This window comes from Parasteatoda tepidariorum, chromosome 6 (genome assembly GCF_982258835.1).
Source record: "Parasteatoda tepidariorum strain Cologne lab strain chromosome 6, Ptep-v5.0, whole genome shotgun sequence".
NCBI lineage: Eukaryota > Metazoa > Arthropoda > Arachnida > Araneae > Theridiidae > Parasteatoda > Parasteatoda tepidariorum.
In genome coordinates this window covers 82,939,398-82,959,875 of record NC_141760.1, presented here as the reverse complement: position 1 = coordinate 82,959,875, position 20,478 = coordinate 82,939,398, and the positions used below count along the sequence as shown (strand labels likewise).

At 32.5% G+C, this 20,478-nt stretch overlaps 1 protein-coding gene across 1 annotated transcript; it reads left to right on the top strand.

The window, feature by feature from the left end:
* On the top strand, positions 1 to 18,456 carry WDY (WD repeat-containing protein WDY). The gene is made up of 9 exons (XM_087166653.1): positions 1 to 250; positions 820 to 1,038; positions 3,709 to 3,910; positions 7,090 to 7,386; positions 9,044 to 9,367; positions 11,026 to 11,316; positions 12,589 to 13,031; positions 13,985 to 14,137; positions 18,157 to 18,456. Exons 1-9 carry the CDS (start codon positions 104 to 106, stop codon positions 18,253 to 18,255), a joined length of 2,175 nt encoding a protein of 724 aa, XP_087022779.1. The 5' UTR covers positions 1 to 103; the 3' UTR covers positions 18,256 to 18,456.
* The last annotated feature ends 2,022 nt before the right edge of the window (positions 18,457 to 20,478 follow it).

Genomic DNA, 20,478 nt, shown 5'->3' with positions numbered 1-20,478 from the left:
GCTATCTATTCTCTGGTTATCATCCATTGTTGTTAGCCTCTGTTGCCATAATTCCGAGGAGTTGTTTTGTGGAGATTTTGCAGGAGAAGTGTTTGTAATAACTATGAGTGCAATTTTCTTTCAAAAACTCAGAAGAAGAGCGGAACATTCCGGACCACGAAAAATTTCTATCGATAACATAAAGAAGGAGCAAGTGCCAGGATTGAAAATTAAATTCACAGAGAAAAGCCATTTCTCCCCTGTTGTAAAGGTAAGTTTTATTTATTATTTGCTCCAAGTTTAAGTTAAAAAGCTAAAGGTGTTGCTTTGAGCAATGGAGTTCCTGAGTATCAACCTCCGAAATTTTACGTAAGAGGAAAATACAATAACGGGAAATGTTAATCTAATAAATTAAGAATTTATTGAATCTATTGGGGAATATATATATAGTTTAACAGATACCTTTTTTTTTTATCACAGATGGCCGATTTATTCAAAAAAAACACGAAGAGAAAGGCGCGACAAAATCGCGACCTGGCAGTCACTTTTTGAAATTTTACTGGTTTTTCCCACCATGAGTAATATAGAAACTTATTTGTTAAAATTGCATTGATTTACTCCTCATGGTTTTAGAAAAATATGCTCCTGTTTTATTGGTTAGCTAATTCGAAGTTATATTTTTCATTACCTTATACTTTACCAATTGGATGTTGTAAAACGGAGACCTTTTCATCGATTTCTCATCTGTCTCTTTCATAATGGTTGGAAGAGGAATTAATGATTTTTAATATAGATAGCTAGGTCATTTAAATTTGCAATATATTCTAACTTTCTACTCAGGTGAAATACCTTCCAAGTATCCGTGCACTGATTTCCTGTTCGGTATTTCGAAGGAGGAGTATGATTATACATCATCTTGGTGAAGGCAAATCATTGAGTTTCTCAACTGAGGGTGGTGTAACATGTTTTGATTTCTGTGAAAAATTGAACTGGATTGTGACTGGAACTGTTGATCATGTTATTAAAATATGGAATCCAGCAGTAAACAAATCGTGTAACGTGAGTATCTGCCAAAATACATGACACATTTGTTATTAATTATAAATTAAATTTTGTTAGTTCTTATAGAAATCATGCGTAGCTGTAATAGAGACACAACAATAAATTTTTAATGGGTAAAATATTACACCCCAGTAATTAAAATGAAAAAAAATTATGTACTACTTTTTCTAGGAAAAAAACTGAATCAATTTTCAAAAATGTTCATTCTTTTTTTTTAATGATGTATACTTCAAAAAAAAATTTAATTTTTGAGTCATTCACTTTTTACTTACATAAAAATAGTTTGCATGGCAAAATATTTCATAAATTTCTAGTTATTTAAAAAATTATATTTAAGTTCAGATTTAAAAAATGCGTCTTAATATGCGTAAAGTAAGATTACCTGAAGGTTCTTAAGGCACAGCTTAATTGCGCAAAGGTTTTATTTATAATTTTTTCCTCGTTAAACCATTATATGGCGTGTAGTCATAATATTATACAGATTTCATGCAGATAGAGATTTACCGTATGCAGATTACTTTATACCTTATACAGATTGCCTTATACATTATACAGATTACCTTATACCTTATACAGATTGCCTTATACCTTATACAGATTGCCTTATACATTATACAGATTACCTTATACATTATACAGATTACTTTATACAGATTTCATGCAGAATTTCGTAGTTCGAATTGCTAGTGGTTAGTGAATTGGAAATAGTGTTTTGGAAATCGATTCTGCATATTTCTAAGAAAAAATACTTCGAAGTTTTTTTTTAAATTTTAAGTTAAGGTAGAGCTTTAGCCCAATGTCGATTCAAGCGACACAAAAAAAGGACTTTGCACAGCTGAATCAATTATGTTATCAATTTTGTTACAAAGAAGCTTACAATTTTTAAGGTTTCTACTTTAGAGTTGAAAACTTAAACCTGATGATATAGATAGATTTCATATCAGATTTATGAAAAGTTCCTGTACATGCAATCATATTGAAATACACATTTTTATCTTAATATTACAGCCACTTTTTAAGTATTATCCAGGTGCGTATGAACCCCGAAATATTTCGCTGAATAATCGCCGAAGAAGTCCATTGTTCGTCAATGTTCCAACGCACATGCAAAGTTTAACACACGCGGACTAGTCAGAGGTTCTATTTTTAAAAAGCTCTGAAGATAAAAGGTTAAATTTTCTCTAAAATAATTAATTTTGGAGTCAAATAACATAACATGTCTGTCATTAGCCCCAGGTATGAAATTTCTGCTAGCCAGCTCGCCATCGGCGGTAAAATATTTAGGGCTAGCGAATAATTAACTGAGTTTGAGTCTAGTTCAACAGTTTGAAAGTTATAGAGTTTGTCACTAGGACTGCAATTGACATACGTTATTTTTGTGCCGAAAGGTAGCAATGCAAAACATTTCTGATATTTTTCTTATTTTGATGACTTTTAGTAATTTGTTGATGATATTAAAAACATATTGACCTTATGGGAACCCTGCTTCAGTTAATATTATCATTTGCAATAAATATGTTTCCTTGTTTTAGTTATTTTATGGTTTTGGTGTCCCACAGTGGACTGATTGTAAGACACAGATCCTAATAGAACACCGAAGTCAATCATCACTGACTGAGGTCAGTGTGCGGATGGGTGACCACTTTGATCAGGGTTTAAAGGGACCGAGGATTTGCTGTATCGACCTCAGTTGAACTCTTCTACCGTAAAGTGCTCAAATTAGCATCGCAAGGGGATCAAAACTGTGATGGCATGTCTTCGGATTATCCTCAGGAATGTTTCCCAGACCGCCGCCAATATCCCATTGTGCAGTTCTAGTGCGGCATAAATAAATAACTACAACTTTATGGTTTTGGTCACCAAGAACATCTCTTAATATTTAAAATATTGTTCATATTTTTAATGAAAATAGTCTCTAGCAAAAGTTTTAGTCAGGCTTGCATCTTCAGAACTAAAATTCCATGCCCCTAATATTAACCTCCTACCTCGAACTCTTTACAAAACCCTATTCTTTTTAATCGGTCTTTGCCTGGTGCCGTGGTACCGTACCATCCTACACCTCCGTATGACATTTGATGCATACTGTGCTAACGACTGAATGTGAGTAACTGGGGTTAGATTTTTTGTTCAAAAATGCACCAACGCGAACGTCATTCCATCGGTGGAATAATAAAAAGTGGCGACAATCAAGAGAAGAAGTAATATCAGAATATGTGTATGACTAGACTTGATTTCGCTTTCATTTTAACTTTAACATATCTAATTTACAATTTGATTCAGAAATCTACAATTAATTTTAAAAATAAATATGCAATTTTATTTTGAAGTAAGTGGTAGGATATAAAATAAGTCAAAACGTTGCGCCGCCAATGAAGAAAGTGACATCAATACCAAATAAAATAATATCTGCCATTTTATTGATCCTGATTATTGCCATCCTGTAACAACCTGTTGCGTGTAATTCAACAAAAAGAATGTAACTGTTTTCGTAACAAAATATTTTGTTCATGGCACTATGATTCTAATTTGTTTCTAAATGTTTTTAAGCATTTTTTTTTAAATAAAAGAAAATTGTAAACTTGCTGTTGCTTTTTTAAGTCTACTTTGCATAGATAAATATAATTAACATGGTTTCTTATGAGAAACCGTACAATTATTTCTTTATAGGAGACTCTGACCGGACATGTTACATCAATATCTCACGTTGCCATTGATAACACCCGTTTGATTTTAGTCTCTATTGATAGATTCAAAAATATGCGGGTATGGGATCTCATGAGTCCAACTTGCTTGCAAATAATGAAGTTTAGAGAAAGTGACTTTCCCAGAAAACAAAATCTGTCTTCCATTTATATGGATTCTGAGACTGGTAAGAGTAATTACTCTGCAGTTTTTTGATGAAACTTTTATACAGAATACATTCATTTTTTTTTTACTTAATATCTTAAATTTAACAGTTTTTTTTGCTTTTTTTGGTGAATAAAATTCTTACTTGAATAAAAACGAAGTGAATCAAGTAAAGTTTAATTTTTGTTTTATAATGCACTGATTATCATGAATGAAGGAAAAATCACAAAAATGACCTTACTCAAAAAGTTACGTAATAGAACTTATCTATCTCAAATTTCTAATTTCAGAAACACAGGCTTATGATCAAATATTCAATTTTATGCTCTTTGACGTCGCTTCATTGTTTACATATGCCACTAATTTACATATTGCAGTTATATTTTGCAATTATTATTTAAGAACATATTCAAATTTCTATATTGACTGGTTTATTTTTGGGAGAGATATCATTATTTTTATAATTTTTTTTTAAAATCGTGATAACTAGTGTATAAACATAAACTTTACATTTCCTCTAACTTTTATTTAATGTCTAAAGTTTTTATACCGAGAATAAATATTGAATATAACACAACATAAGCCTTGTAATATTCTTAAATTGTCAGTTAAAAGTTAGCCACTATAGAGGAAAGGCCAGCCACACACTAAGGGAGCGAGCGAGATGCAAAGGCATAGGGATTTAAATTCTCATACGTTTGAATTAGTAAGGGCAAGTCACCAGGGGGCGTGCGGGAGCCAAATGAATTCACCTCCCTTATGCTTCTTGCTTCCTGCTCTCTTCCTAGTGTGCAGTCCAACCCTAGGTTTACAATACTGAACGCTTTTACACGGTACTTCAATTTTTTGTTAATTAACACAAACTTTCATTTTCTACATAAATTTATTTCGATATAATATGATAAGTAGCGTGACAAATATTTTCTTTCCCTTACTAATGATATGAACGCTAAAAATAGAATTTCAGAAGTTGATAAAACATTTTTTTTTTTTTGGCAATATGTAGCTTATCGTAGAAAGATTCCAAATATGTAAAAATCTCAATTTCTTTATTTCTTTTTTGTCGCTTACGTTGATTTCCCTACTGCACAGCAGTGCTGTGACGGAAACATGCAATTGAAAGTATGGATGGAACTGGCTGGATTGTGTAGGGCAGTGTTCCCAAACCTTTATATCACCGCGGACCTGTCAACGTTTGATAATTTTACCACAGCCCGCAGAGAGGGGGGGGGACGTTGATTGTTTATATTTTAGATAATTTTTAATTACATATATTAATTTAAATATATAATATTTTAATTACATACTAGGAGGCTTCGCCCCCTGCTCGCTGGTGCTCGCCAACCCCCGGAACTGCTTTCACAGTTCATTTCGGATGGCTTCGCAATCCGATGCTCGCTTTACTCGCTCATTGGATACGTTCTTAACGTCTAGCTTTTGTATACTTTTTTGAACACTGAAGTTCCGAAAACTTTTCACTGTAGAAAATTCTAAACCTGTACATTTCAATATTAATTTGAAATTGCAAACAGTTCACATATTTTTCTTAATCACACTATTCTAAATTTCAGTTGTTGAGAAAAGTAACTATTGTAAGTTTTGTTTTAAAGTCTTTCCCACAAAAGGGCTAAAGCCATGTGTTGTAAAACAATATGAAATAGTAGTCTGCCACTGAACGCCGGATGTAAAGCATCGGCTTCGCTAAAGATAATTTTGCATTTTTAATTCTCTGAATGGCGCCACCCTAATATGGAATTTGTAAAATAAATGTATATATTTTTGATTGTTGATGAAGCCCATCATTTTGCGTTTTCATCAGTGTTCAGAAGCCGAACAACTATAAGTTCTTTATTTTATCACAAAAATATAAAATGTATAAAAAACAAAGAGTAAGAAAATGAGTATAGTCATAGAAAAAGTTAAAATTATAATATAGTATTTATCAGTTAAAATAAAACTTTTTGTTTAAGTCATTGTTAACAATTCAAATTTCTCCGAAGCAATTCTAAACCTTAATTTTGCTCACTACGTGCTCTTTCGCGCCGAAGCCTATCAATTAAAACGTATTAGCGTTTTATATAACATGGATTAGCCATATGATGCTCACTACGTGCTCTTGCGCGCCGAATCCAATCAATTAAAAATGAAAACTGCTGCCAGCGCGAGAAAAGAAATATCATCGGTTTTATTGATACATACATACGTACGTATTAGCGTTTTATATAATATAGATATTAATATTAATTTACATCATATTAATTTTAATTTAATTGTATTTAAACATATCTTCAAAACAAAAAATAAATATAAAGTGATTTCGCATTTTAACTTACTAGAACGTTAAATCAATGAGAACCCTGAGCTTGTTTCTTTGCAATGAGACTGTTCCATCTGGGGGTAATCGGAGACAATGATACATTACAAAAATTTATGTCATTACCTTCGGGGGCCCCTTTTTTTTAAATAACTAAAATTTTAATGGAGCACAGATATTTTTAATTTGGGGTATAAATTCAGTTTCAATGAAATGGGCGGCCCGGTACCATTTGATCCACGGACCGGTACCGGTTCGCGGACTGGGTGTTGGGGAACACTGGTGTAGGGGATGTCGAAGGTCTGTTAACACATCGAACACTAGTGGTAGGTACACAAAATCTTGACGAGTGTCTGTATTTTTCCATGCATCGTCTAACTTTGTACGTCGTGTACTTGTTAGTAAATATAACCCTTTGAAATCATTCAGGCCAACCCTATATTTTTATGAGCCGGGGATAAAACGATAACCTCCCAATGAGGTGACCCAGGCTCGAATCCCAGCAATGGCTGGTGGATATGAATTCTGCACCATACTTGCACCGACCACACTGCTGACGTTAAATATCCCCTGTGATAGACGTATCTGGGTTAGATTCCCCTTGCTATAGGATAAATATGGGAGGTTTTCGTAGTCCTCATTTCCATGAAACGTAAATACGGGTTAGTTGCAATAAAAAGTCCTCCATGATGGCTAATTTCTTCCAATGCTTTATTCAGGAATTCCCTTGTCTACAAGGTTAGGTTAAAAATTACAGGGCTATACGAAGTTAAAAATGGGTAAATGTAATCTCAGAATTACATCGGCTGTTCAAAATCGGTTATAAAATAAAATTAACCTGTATTTTGAAACTTAAACTCTACAGCCGTTCCTTTTTTATTTTCTAGGACGTTTGATTTTGACCTCCAATCGCGTAGGAGTATTAAAAATCTTTGAACGCACCAATCGGACGAGTGCACATCCCGAGAGTGATCTCATTCTTTTAGTTGCCTATAGTGCTCCATTTGAGTGTCTTGTCACAGTTGGAAATGATTCATCAGTTGCGGTATGGAAAATTGAAACCAATGAGTTGATTAACGAGTTCAAAAACTTGCATGAAACCGAAAACAGGTATGGTCTTATTAAAGCAATTAGAGTGACTTCAGCAACTCTGGATCCTACAGGAAAAAGACTTATTACAGCAGGTAATAGCATAAAAACATGAACACAGTGGATATTTCACTAACGATTACCCTTAATTTGTATTTTATCATTCCTTGCTAAAAATGAAGTAAACAAATAATGGATTGCAAATGAATATTTAACCAAGGAGGAAACAAAAACGCTACCACTATTTATCTCATCACTAGTTAGAGAGCGAAATGGTAAACACCAACACTTTAATGATAACCTAGTGAAACTTGAGCATGTTTCAAAATATCACCTTTTAACTCCTCTTTGTTCTCCTGCAATCAAACGGATTTTGATTTTTTAACGCTGCCGCTCTCAGCAGTAATCGCTAGATTTTGATACTTTTTAGTTTTTTTTTTCGACTTAAATATATCAGTCTTTCTTTATATAAATTTCTTTACACTCTTTATACTTCTTTATGTTTAATTTTTTTAAAAATTTTGAAAATATAAAAGCAAAAATTACAGGACACCTCGCACACATGAGTAAAACTAAAGCTATTAAACTGAAGGTAAATAGTCTAATGCATATTAATTAAAACAAATCAAAATCTTTTTTCCAATAGATGAATTTAAACTTTTTTCAATACAGTAATGTGTAATAAACAAAACTGTTGAGTAATACTTGTAAATATGTACTGTCAACTTTGCAGCATTCTTAATGGATGTATTCCTTATTTATATGGTTCTTTGTAACTTCTTGTAGAGCTATGGGGTCGATTTGCATTAATTTTACAGAAATAAAAAATTTTAAATATGATTTCTTATCAGGTTCCATTTTAATATAAAGTCATCATTAATTAAACAGTTTTATAACTTTAATTATGTAATTTATATAATTTTTAAAGAGCTCTTTAAGCGCTGATCTTAATAGAACTGGAAAATGTAATATTTTTTCCGGTAATAATGGCATAGTATGTTTCATTCTCAATTCCATTCCTTTGAACAACTGTTACAGATATTATATACTTTGATTAAAAATAAAAATTCTTTTGAGAATTTGTTTTCAAATAGTCCTCGAATACTATTGTTGATAAAAATTTCTAAAGCTTAGAGTAATAGAATTGCCTCAATTATATAATAACTTTTTTTTTAAAAAAAAAACTATGCTATATTTGATTTTTTTAAATTTGCAAGGATTTTTCAAATGAAAAATAACATACCGGATAGCGTCAGAACGACAATAGTGTTAACAGCGCCACCCTCCCTGGTTTAAAATTTAGATTAAAAAAAAAAACTGCACAACAGATTTCACATGTGAGAATTTAAAGTGAATGTGAAGTTGTGCTCGAGTCGATGCATTCAAAATAAAGCAACACGCAGTAATACAAATTTCAAAAGATGAACAAAATGAGTGTACTTATTAGCGAGTGTTTGTGGTTTCTAGAGGGAAAAACGGCTCGGAAAAATAGTGTGAAAATATTCATGAAAGACATTCATCGATATCAGATCTGCCATCACTTAGGCCAACCAAATCTTATGATCTCGCATTAATCCATTGCTGAATGGTGGCAATGCCATTATTCAGGGTTATGGAGGAAGTGTTAACCTTAGGAGTGCAATACATTTGGCACCACCAATGGCAAAGTATTTCTAACGCTAACATGCTTGTCCATTTTTCATTTGAGCAACCCTTATGCAGTTTGCTTTAATATATATATTTTCTTAATAGGACGAGATGGAAGCATTAAAGTGTGGAACTTTTATTTGGGTATTTGTCTTCATTCATTTCATGCTAAGTTCAGGGTACTATCCTTAACAACAGAAGGCTTTGAGATATTTGCTGGTGGCTCCCTTGGACAGATCATTAGTTTTTACGATGACGGTGACACCATCCTGGAAGGAGCAGAATGGAAGAGAGTTCATAAGCAGTCTGTCATCAGTATGGCTTGCTGCTCCAAAAATATTCTTGCTACAGCATCTTGTGATGGTGAGATAGTAGCATGGTTGTGGAAAAATGGCGATGTGAAATTACACATGATTGATGAAGCTGACGGTAATTGATATATTTAATTAATAATTAAATGATTCATCAAAGCATCATCTGCAACTATGAAACACTATACTTGATAACTTGATCTATTAATGTTGAATGATTCGCTGTGAAATAACATGATAAGCCACAAAAAATTATAATGATGTGCCTCACTTGGATACTTAAAATTAAACTTTCAGAAAACAATCGTAAACAAATTACTGGTTTAATTTTTTTTGTTCTCAGGAATGTTTGGTCAAAAATCAGAATATAAGTTGGTGTAAAAACATTGATACCAGAAAGGAGTATTCAGGAATTATGACTTTACTTTGCCTAGTTTCTTTTTTGGAATTTTGGTTAAGGACACTTTTGTGTTTATATTTTCCATCATCGAATGTCGATATGATTTCACTGTTCATAAGAATTAAACTAAGATAGTTTAAATCATTAATCGGGTCAATTTTACTTGCTGCTCTCATTCTGAAGTGGCTTGACATTTTGCAAAAAGATCATGCAACGCATCTCACAATACTGATTGAACTATCTCCGCTGCAGATTTCTTCTAGACAAAGGTAGGAAAAATTCATTTGTAAAAAAGTGCGTTATCTTGCCGCCTAGTGTAAGATACGAATATTAATTTTAAAAAAAAACATGTGACAGATCACTACTTTTTGTCTAGCCAAAGACACGAAAATTCATTTGCAAAATATGTATGACTTATTTGCATTGCTTGCTAAACCCTCGAAATTTATATGGATAAAAATTGGTGCCCTTTCTTCTGCAATAGTTTTCGTTCAGTTTTGCGGAAACCCCATTTCTGGTTGATATGGTATTCTTTGCTATCTTTGCCTTCAGTGACGTTACTTTCAGGTTATCGTAACTTTTGTTTACCGTCTTGTAATTGCCTCTAGGTTTATTTACAAATCGCCAAATCTAAGATGGGCCCCCAAATGTAGTAAATTGGTTTATCTATATTTGTTTTCCGGGTTCAAGATAATAAATTAATTTATAAAAATTATGTGACTCATCATTCTTTGATGCGTAGCCCGAAATTGGAAAATTCATTTGAAAAAGTAACATGTGACTTTATTTATACTGCTGTGCGACAGAAAAATCATCGCAAGCGACACAAAATTCAAAATTGAGATTTTTACTATATTGGGCATTTTTGTATGATCAGCTACGTGCTCAAAAATTATTTCTTTTTCTTTTTTAAATTAAGTTTTGTTTATGCATTTTTCTGAATTTCTATTTCAGCGATCAAAGCTTTAACAATAGAAAGAAAATAGCGGCGAAGCCTCTTTTTTTCGAAATTTATCGCGAAGTACTTGTGTTGTTTCTTCAGTTGCGAATCAATATATTAGTTGGTCAAGATAGGAAAATTCATTTCCAAAAAGTATATGACTTACTATTATTTCACATTAAGCCTTTCAATTGATATACCGAAGGAGCAGCGAAATGCATAAGCAATATTTTCATATACTGTAGCTATGTTGAAATACTCAGTTATTACGCTATGCCAACAAAAATTTCCGTAAATAGCTTAAATAAATTCATTTATTTTCAGGAAACGTTTATTAATATTCTAATTTTATTCCAAAAACAAATTCAAGAAATCTTGCCAATATAAAATACCATATCTATCACTTTCAGTTTTCATTTCTTTATGTCATTTTCAGCTTCAAACACTGGAGACGAAGTTGATAGCACTTACCTGGCAAAATCTGAAGTGAACAAACGGAAAAGATGTGGTATAAGTCAAATTTTATACTTGTCAACGCGACAAATGGAACATTCGGTTGGGAATCTCGTATCATGCGGAGTGGACGGGAAAATACGTTTTTGGAATGTCATAAGCACTAATAAAGTGAACCAGTGGCGATTGCTGTCTAGATTTAAAGCAGTTTTTAGGCCATATGATGCTGTTCTCTGCATTGAAACTGATCAAAAGAACGATGTGCTCTTTTCAGGTACTATGTAAAATCGTATTATTTAATTCCATTACTACTTAATAATTTATTTTTGCTTCTATTTCTCCTTTTACGTATGGTACCTGCTTGTACCCGCTATTCCGGATCACCAGTTGTAACAGCCGTAAGCATACTGTTTCAATTTTAGAATTGTATCTCAAGTCTTGTATCACAACACGCTTGAATTATTGTCTCAAAATTGTCATTATTGTGTTCCATTTGAATGTGTCTCAAAAATACCTTTTCTTCTTCTTTTTTTTACTGAAATTTATTTTTAAAAAAAAGAGTTTAAATGGTTTAAAACAGGACATCTGTAAGGTTTTTTCACATTAATTATTTTATAATACCTAAAATTTTATTTATAGTGTTTCTTTCCGAATTTACGCGTTTATCACAACAGAAAGGTGCAAAAAATATGAGACTGCAAATAGGCGAATTCAGATATATTAATTTACAACTATCAGTGTCAATATAATATTCATGATGGAATAGTAATTGATTACAAACACGTGGTAAATAATTCTTGAAGTTGTTCCATAATTCTAAAAAAAAAGAATTCTTTAAATTACGCAGTTATTTAATATCTATTGATAGTTCAGAAAAAGATAATAAAATTAAGTCAGCATATAACTCTAAATTTCACGTTAATAGGAGGAAAGAAAGCGCACAACAAAGTAACAGGAATAGTTAAAAATAAGTTGAAACTTCGAAGTGTTTTACATTATTGCAATTAGCTCTTCATGCTTATGACGTAACGTAGTCGATGAAAGATATTGTGAGTTAATCATTGAAGTTCTACTTTAAACTTGGAACTTTTTTTAAGCTGATTACACTATGTCATCAATATTGATTGGTGCATATTTGTTGGAACTTCCTTCATTGGCTTCTTAATTTTTATAGTGGGTGATTTGTATTATGCAAGTACAGCTTTTAATTTTAATGCTACAAGTAATCAGTGCAAGATTTGAAAGGCTTGGGGCAATAAAATCCGCACTTTTCTCAAAGGTGGCATTTCAAATCCATCTCTTTCTTATTGTACCTAGATAGGTGCTTCACAAGTTCTCAAAAAATCCTATAGATGACAGCACGATGCACAGAAACATCTTATTACCAACATGAAAATCATGGTAGTTTGCATTACAAACGCTCATCTGAACTATTGGAAAAGTGTGATTTATAATTATATTACCCCAAGTCCTTTCTTTTAATGGATAGCAATAGTTATAGATGTATTTTAATCAAAAGATTTTGTCGCAATTCTTTTCTTTACAGGTGACACTCAAGGATATTTGCGAACCTATGATTTGGAAGATTATTATTCGTCATTTGGTTCCGTGCCAGCAAACTCTCGTGAATCAAAACAACACCATATGAGTTATTATCCTTTCTTACGTATGCAGAAACTGATAGAAAAGAACCACCGGGAATATTCAAAATTCGATGCTGATGGTGGAGCTGAACTTGGCTATGCGCCTATTTTGCTGAACTGCTATCGTGCTCATGTGAGACCCATTCTTAAAATCAGCTACTGCAATGAACAGTCCATGGTTATAACGGCAGGAAAAAAAGGATCAGTTCGCTTATGGACATTGGCTGGTAAATTTTTAAGGGAACTAGGCTTGTCTGAAGTAATACAGAAACCATTGAAACACTCAGCTAGGAAACATCATTTGCCAAAAGACATTCAGGCGGTAGCGTCAGCTTTAACTCTCCAGGTACGCCAGAATTGTATAACTGTTCAACTTAAAATAAGTATGTTTAAAAATTTTAATATATTTTGGGAAACTAAATTTGTAAGAGATCTTATAAAAGCATGCGTTGTCTAATTCCTGTAAGCAGCATTTGATTAAATTTGGTTAAAGTGCTCGAAATTTGAACCTTGATTTTAAGATTTAACGCATAAAAATACTAAACAGAGCATTTGTTAACTAGTTTATGAAATAGAAAAGGTCATTCCAACCTCTATCTGTCGAACTCAAGAAAGACGTTGAAATTTCGTGATATCAAAATTTCAGGGAGGCAAAAATCGAATTTTTTTTTCAATTTAGTTAAAATAATAACTGTTCCGTGGTTTTAAAAGTTGCATAACATATATTTACTTCAATGACTTCTGATTCTTTTTTATATCAAAACTATTTCGTGAAATTCAGATTACTAAGAAATTCATTTGACTAACAGACTGCTTTTTTCTGTTACCAGCATACCAAATGCAAAAAGAATTCCAATCTTGAGTCTATCAAAATTATCAAAATAAATACTGATTTAACCCTTACCCAGTGCTGCTTTTAAACAATAGAACTTCGGTGAGTTCTCATAACAACCCTCTTGCTGATTAAAACCGAATTTTAACTAAATATTCCCTGCCATCATTCTAAATAGTCAATGTTTAAAACAAGAAATTTTTGTACAATAAATATAAATAAAAGTAATGAATTTCAGCGGATTTAGATCAAAACTGCGTAACTTTCTTATAACAAAAAATTGAAGTGATGCAAATTTGAACTGTCTATCGCTGAAGTGTAAGAAGTATAAAAATAATTACTTTCAGTGAATGCCGAAATTAAGTTAAACAAAACTATGATATGATTTTTCTGTTTAAATTGAGTGTAGTTTGTTTAGTAATCTACTGTCCTGTATATGTTAAAATATTTTTTTTCTCTAAATGAAGGTACTAAACAGTGGATGGAAACCGCATTGGGAAAGAGGCATGCAAGCAATACGGAGGTGTCGGTTAGTTTATGAGCCTGAAGAACTGAAAGAAATACCGTTAAAATGGATGGAGCGAAAAGAAATGACGGAGCGAGATGCACGCCACATCAATGTAAGATCATAGATTTTGAATCACGCTTAATGTCCAGATCAAACCTAGTTAAACAAGTCTTCAACACAATTTAATCAGTCACAAATTATCAACGAAATAAACACCAAACTTTTCACCAACCTATTTTCTTGCGGAGATCATGTAGGGTGTCTGAAAATCCCGGAAAAGACCATAATCTAAGAATACATTTAGGAAATATTTTCAAAAGATTTACTCAATGATTTCAAACAGAGCCGCGATGGCTCAGTTGATAGGAACCGGGTTCGAATCCCAGTCGATACGAAATCCGTATCCGACTTGCACCGACCGCAGTGCTGACGTGAAATATCCTCAGTGGTAGAAGGATCATGGGTTGGAGTCTCCTTGCCGTCAGGCTAACCATGGGAGGTTCTCGTGGTCTTCCTCTCGATGTAACGCAAATGCGGGTTAGCTCCATCAAAAAGTCCTCCACGAAGGCAAATTTCTCCCAATACTCGATTCAGGAGTTCCCTTGTCTTCTGGATTGGGTTCAAATTTACAAGGCTACGGAGTTGAACATTAGTAGTCGTAAGCCCATAAAACTGGGTCGGCTGTTCACCGACGGATATGAAATACGATGATTTCAAACATGATCCCTCAGTCTCACGCCGTGGCAAGGAGAGCAATTTCGAAATCTTAAAGATGGGCCCGCTAGTTTTCATTGCAGATTCCGATTCTTTCAGTTCACAGATGGCAGGACTCTAAACGGGATTCAAATTGTTGAATCTGGAGATTTCTATATGTCAGATCAAAAAAATAAAACTAGACATGGTTGATACATTGAAATAAACAATTTGGCACCTTAATCTTGACTTCACCATATCAGCTGAGGTAGCTCTCTAGAGCAGTGTTTCCCAATTTTATGAATTTTGTGTACCCTTTCTGAATTTTTCATAGCACTGTGTACCACTAATAAAAAAATGAATGCATTTTTTTTTTAAATTATGTCTATTTTTTTTTTGGTACAAAGCTTTGTTAATAAGTTTATTTGCATCAGTGAGAAGGATGATTGTTTTTGCTGTGATAAAAAAAAATTGCACAAAAGTTACAAATCACAACTGGCTGTTGACACCACTAATTATTAACTGTTAACTCAGCAAAAAACAGCCAATGCAAAAATACGTAATCGTAAATTTTCATGGCCAGCTTTGTTTTTAAATAAAAAATTTTGAAATTTTTATTTGTTGTAAGATATTTCGTATAAGAACGCGAACCTCTTCTAAACTGTTCCCGTACCCCTGAGGGTACGCGTACCGCACTTTGGGAAACACGGTTCTAGAGCTTGGGTGGAGTCGCGTTTACTGTCATTTTGATATCATTAAATGCATCGTTTTAAAATATTCCACACGTAAGTTTTTAAAATCTTTATTATCCGATGAGTATTTATTGAAATATTTTACCACTTCCATAATTTTTGGATATCCGTGATTACATGGATGTCCAAATGATGTCCATGGAAAAGAGATCAATTCTTTCGATGACCTAAATATGCCAAAAATTAGTTTTATTATGATTAAGTCGCGCAAAATTATAAAATATGTTTAAAAACTATTTTATTTTCATTGTGAAAGAGTTCTTTAATAAGTCCACGTTGAGCGTAAATAGCAAGATAGAAAAAAAAATTTTGAATGTTGAGTGGTGCAGTCGTAATTAAGTGCAGTGGATAAATTCAATTTTAAACACCTCATAAATAACTTTAATAGAATTTTTGTAACCAAACTTTTTTTTCGCTTTGCAATCACGATGAATCGTCTTAACGATATGCTTTTATAACTAACCCTGGAATAAATTTTTAAAAAAACTTGGAAATTTCGTCATCGCATTTTTTTAAAGATCTCAATTAGTAATCTCTTATAATTAGTATAGATGACATGGCTAAAAATACGAAACATAAAAATAAAAATCATCGATGAAAGAATTTGTTAATTTTAAAGATTGCGTCTTAAATTTCATTAAAAACAAGGATTTAAAATCACGAGTAGTAGAATTTTATTAAATATTTATACGTATTTCTATGTCACAGTTGTACTCCTTCATCAGTTGGTTTAAAACACAAGAATAGCAAACACAGAGATGAAAGAATCCGGCGAAAGTTGCGTCATACTAAAAGAGATAAATATACAGTTAAAAAATATAATTATACCGCTAAGAGATTAAAAAAAAATATTATAGAAAAATGGTACAGCATTAGCAGTTGGATTACTAGGTTCAGAGGTAACAATTTGACAAATATGGTGTAGCATTAGTAATTGGATTATTAGGTACAGAGGTAACAATTTGACAAATATGGTGCAGCATTAGTAATTGGATTATTAGGTACAGAGGTAACAATTTGACAAATATGGTGCAGCATTAGTAATTGGATCATTAGGTACAGAGGTAACAATTTGACAAATATGGTGTAGCATTAGCAGTTGGATTATTAGGTACAGAGGTAACAATTTGACAAATATGGTGCAGCATTAGCAGTTGGATTAATAAGTACAGAGGTAACAATTTGACAAATATGGTGTAGCATTAGCAGTTGGATTATTAGGTACCGAGGTAGCAATTTGACAAATATGGTGTAGCATTAGCAGTTGGATTATTAGGCACAGAGGTAGCAATTTGACAAATATGGTGTAGCATTAGCAGTTGGATCATTAGGTACAGAGGTAGAAATTTGACAAATATGGTGCAGCATTAGCAGTTGGATTATTACGTACAGAGGTAACAATTTGACAAATATGGTGCAGCATTTGCAGTTGGATTATTAGGTACAGGGGTAACAATTTGACAAATATGGTGCAGCATTAGCAGTTGGATTATTAAGTACAGAGGTAACAATTTGACAAATATGGTGCAGCAGTTGAGTCATTCCAATATATTAGACAAATAATTGAGGTCTGCTGTACCGTATTTGTCTAATGTTAGAAAATCATTATTTCTTTTAATTTTTTGGCTCTTGTAACTGTATATTTATATGCTTTAGTATGACGTAGGCCATTCCTGTCTTTTATCTTTAATGATAGTGTACTATTGTGACATCGAAACACGTAGAAGGATTTAATAAATTTTTACTATTCGCGACTTTAAAACGTTGTTTTTAATGAAATTTAATTTCATCATAAAAATTCCTCTCGTAATTTTATTGCGTGTCTTGTTTTAAGATAATAAATAGTTAAACTTATTCAAAAGTTTTTGTTAACTTAATAATGCAGTCTAATAATTTGTATTCGATGCTTTAGTACTTGAACTTATAAATTATATCTGATGCTTAGCAAACGTTGCCTCTTAAAACCATGACGTTTGAAATATTTTAATTGTATGCCTTGGAAATCTAATCATTGCATAAGTTATTTGTGAAGCTTTTTTAGTTTTGTTTTATTTTGTCATTTATCAATTGTAATACCTGTAATACGTTGAACCGTCGACCCATTTTTGGTTTACAGCTATCAAATTTTCATATCCGTAGCCTTGTATCTTTAGTACACAACCCAAAATACTTATTGATGGAAGACTTATTGATGGATTTAACCTGCATTTGCGTTATGTGGTGAGGAAAACCGCGAAAACATTTCGCAGTTAACTGAAGGTTAAGGGTATTATAACCGATTATCCGTACTGAGGTTATTTTTCGTCACTACTGTGGTCGGTGCGAGCCGGAAGCAGAATCAATCACCACTTGGATTTGAATCAGGATCAGAGAGCTGCATTCCCTGAGCCACCGTGGCTCGCAACTTGTAAGTCGGAATGGGATTCTTTTTTATGGAAAATCCAAAACTGAAGGGAAAATTGGTGTTTCTCTTTGAGATTTTGAAGCTTTCCCTTGCCTCACCCACAAAGGGGAAGATATGAGCGTCGAATTTAGCATCATTGCATGCATTTTTTGAAAATATTTCCCATAAATATTTTTAGAATTTGTAAATTTCTCAAGATATTTTACCATTTCAATGCATTTTTGGCATTCTGTATATTAAACTCACTGAAATTAAACACTTCTCTTTTTTTTTCTTTTTCAGATTGAAAAGCTGACAGATTTAAACTTAAAATCTGAGTTGGAAAAGCGTCTGGTGCTTAGTAAAGATTCATTTACTGAACTATTCTTAAAAAAAAAGTGAATGAACATTCAAAACCTAAAAAATGATGGAAAATCAAGTTCTTTTTTATTATCTTTTCGTACGAAACAAATTTATTATAAGTATATAGTTATGGATAATATATTTAAATTCAATTTTAGAGTCAACACGGTTAAACTTTTACAAAGTTGTTCTTTACACATTATTGTGATGTATAAGTTAATAAATATGTGTTCCTATTTATTTTAACTATTTTATTTCATTTTTTCATAATAACACTAATTAGTCAAACTAACATTAGCTTAATTTAGTCAAACTAATCATTTCTGTTTATTCGCATAATACCCTATAAAACCAGTATTTACAATAAATTTGCATCCCGCAATGGACTGATCGTTAAGACACGGTTCCCAGCAGTTCACCGAAGTCAAGCATCAATGGCTGCGGTCAGTGCGCGGGTAGGTGACCACTTGGATCAGTCAGCGTAGGGACCGAGGGTGTGCGGTACGGTCCTCGTTAAACTGTTCTACCGTAAAGTGCTCGACTTCGCGTGCAGGTCGTCGGCCCATCCCCTCTGCTTAGGATCAAAATTGTGATGGCATGTCTTCGGATCATCCTCAGGGATGTTTCCCAGACCGTCGCCAATAGCCCATTGTGCAGCTCCAGTGCGACGTAAATCAACCACATACAACTACAACAACAACAAATTTGAAGAAATTTAAGTTTTGGTTTATAGCAAAACAGGTCAACTCATAAGTGAGTTGCAAAACCGACAATATCCAAAATAAATATAAAAAAAATCCCCTCCCTTCACTTGCCCATGCTTCGATCTTTTGGGTTTTCTCGATATTTTGGTTGGGTGCCCATGCCTCGATATTTTGGGTATCTATTTTAGGTTAACAGGAAGCATTAAAACACACTGTTTTAATGCCTCTTAAAAAAACAAGTTTTGGTTCTTATCTAATTGTGGCTAAAAGTGGTAGAAAATCAGTTTTTCCGGAAAATTTTACGTTCTGGGGATTTTGCAACTAAAAGTCACAATTAATAAATATTTTCAGAAAATTTTCAGGTAGAGGTCGGTTAGTGGCATAATATTAATAGAGATTTATTGATAGTAGTTATTGACATACAAATATTTTTTCTCCTTAATTTTGTGCCTTTTAATATCTATTTATTTAAATTTTCTTTTTGTTTCTTTTGGAAAGTTAACAATCATTTCAGTAGTTATGTGGGGAAAAATCGAGTGAAATGGAGTAGTAACACGACGCTCTGAATATAACTATTACTTTAATAAGCTCGTTCAAATAGTTATTTTATGCAAAAACCATAGAAAAAATAACAAATAAAAAGTACTGAAACGCCTAGAACAACAACATCAAGGATATTCAAGACGAAATTTTGATATCGATAACAGCAGGCAAAGTCTTCCTACCTGACTTTTCTCTTATCTAAATTGATAAATAATGTGACATTTGACAATAGATGCAAAATATTTTCATAAATGGTACCTATGAAATAGTCATAAAAATTGTCAGAAAAGTTACTGGGAAAATTTCTAAATGTACAATAATAATAATAATAATGAGTTTTATTAGATGAGCGCACAATGTTTCAAAATTTTAAATAAATCAATTTGCAGGAAGGAAATGAAATTATAGAAATTAAACTAAGCATTTTTTATCTTTATTAATGTGGATGATCAGAGCTATAATTATAACACTATCTCGAATATCTTCTAAAATTTTCGAAAATATAAGATTTCCTCTTTCTCTAAAAACGAACCCATCAAAATTGTTTACGAAATTCCTAAAATAATCCAGCAACCTAAAATAATGTAAACGAGTTTTTACACAGTACTTTTTTACAATCCAGTTCGATAAATATTTTGTATTTATTTTTAACAATGCCCAAAAAACAACATTGTCAATAACAAATAAAAATAAAAAAGGGAACAATTTGTTGAACGTTCCAAATAAAACTTTTTTTTTTACTTCAAATAAGATTCAGTTTCAACAAAAGCTATTCTTAAGAAGCTGCTTAACTTGAAACAGAACTAAGGGATTTCTATGTTGTAACAGAACTAAGGAACTGCTTTATTTTGAAGCAAAACTAAGGAACTGTTTTCATTGATGGCAAAATCAGTTCTTTAGGAACTGCTTTTTTAATACATCTATATATATATATTTCTCTTACACGGTGACGAAAAAAAGTCTCATTACAACTCCCCGAATGGCAAGGCTAGAAAATCGACCAACGATTGCCGCT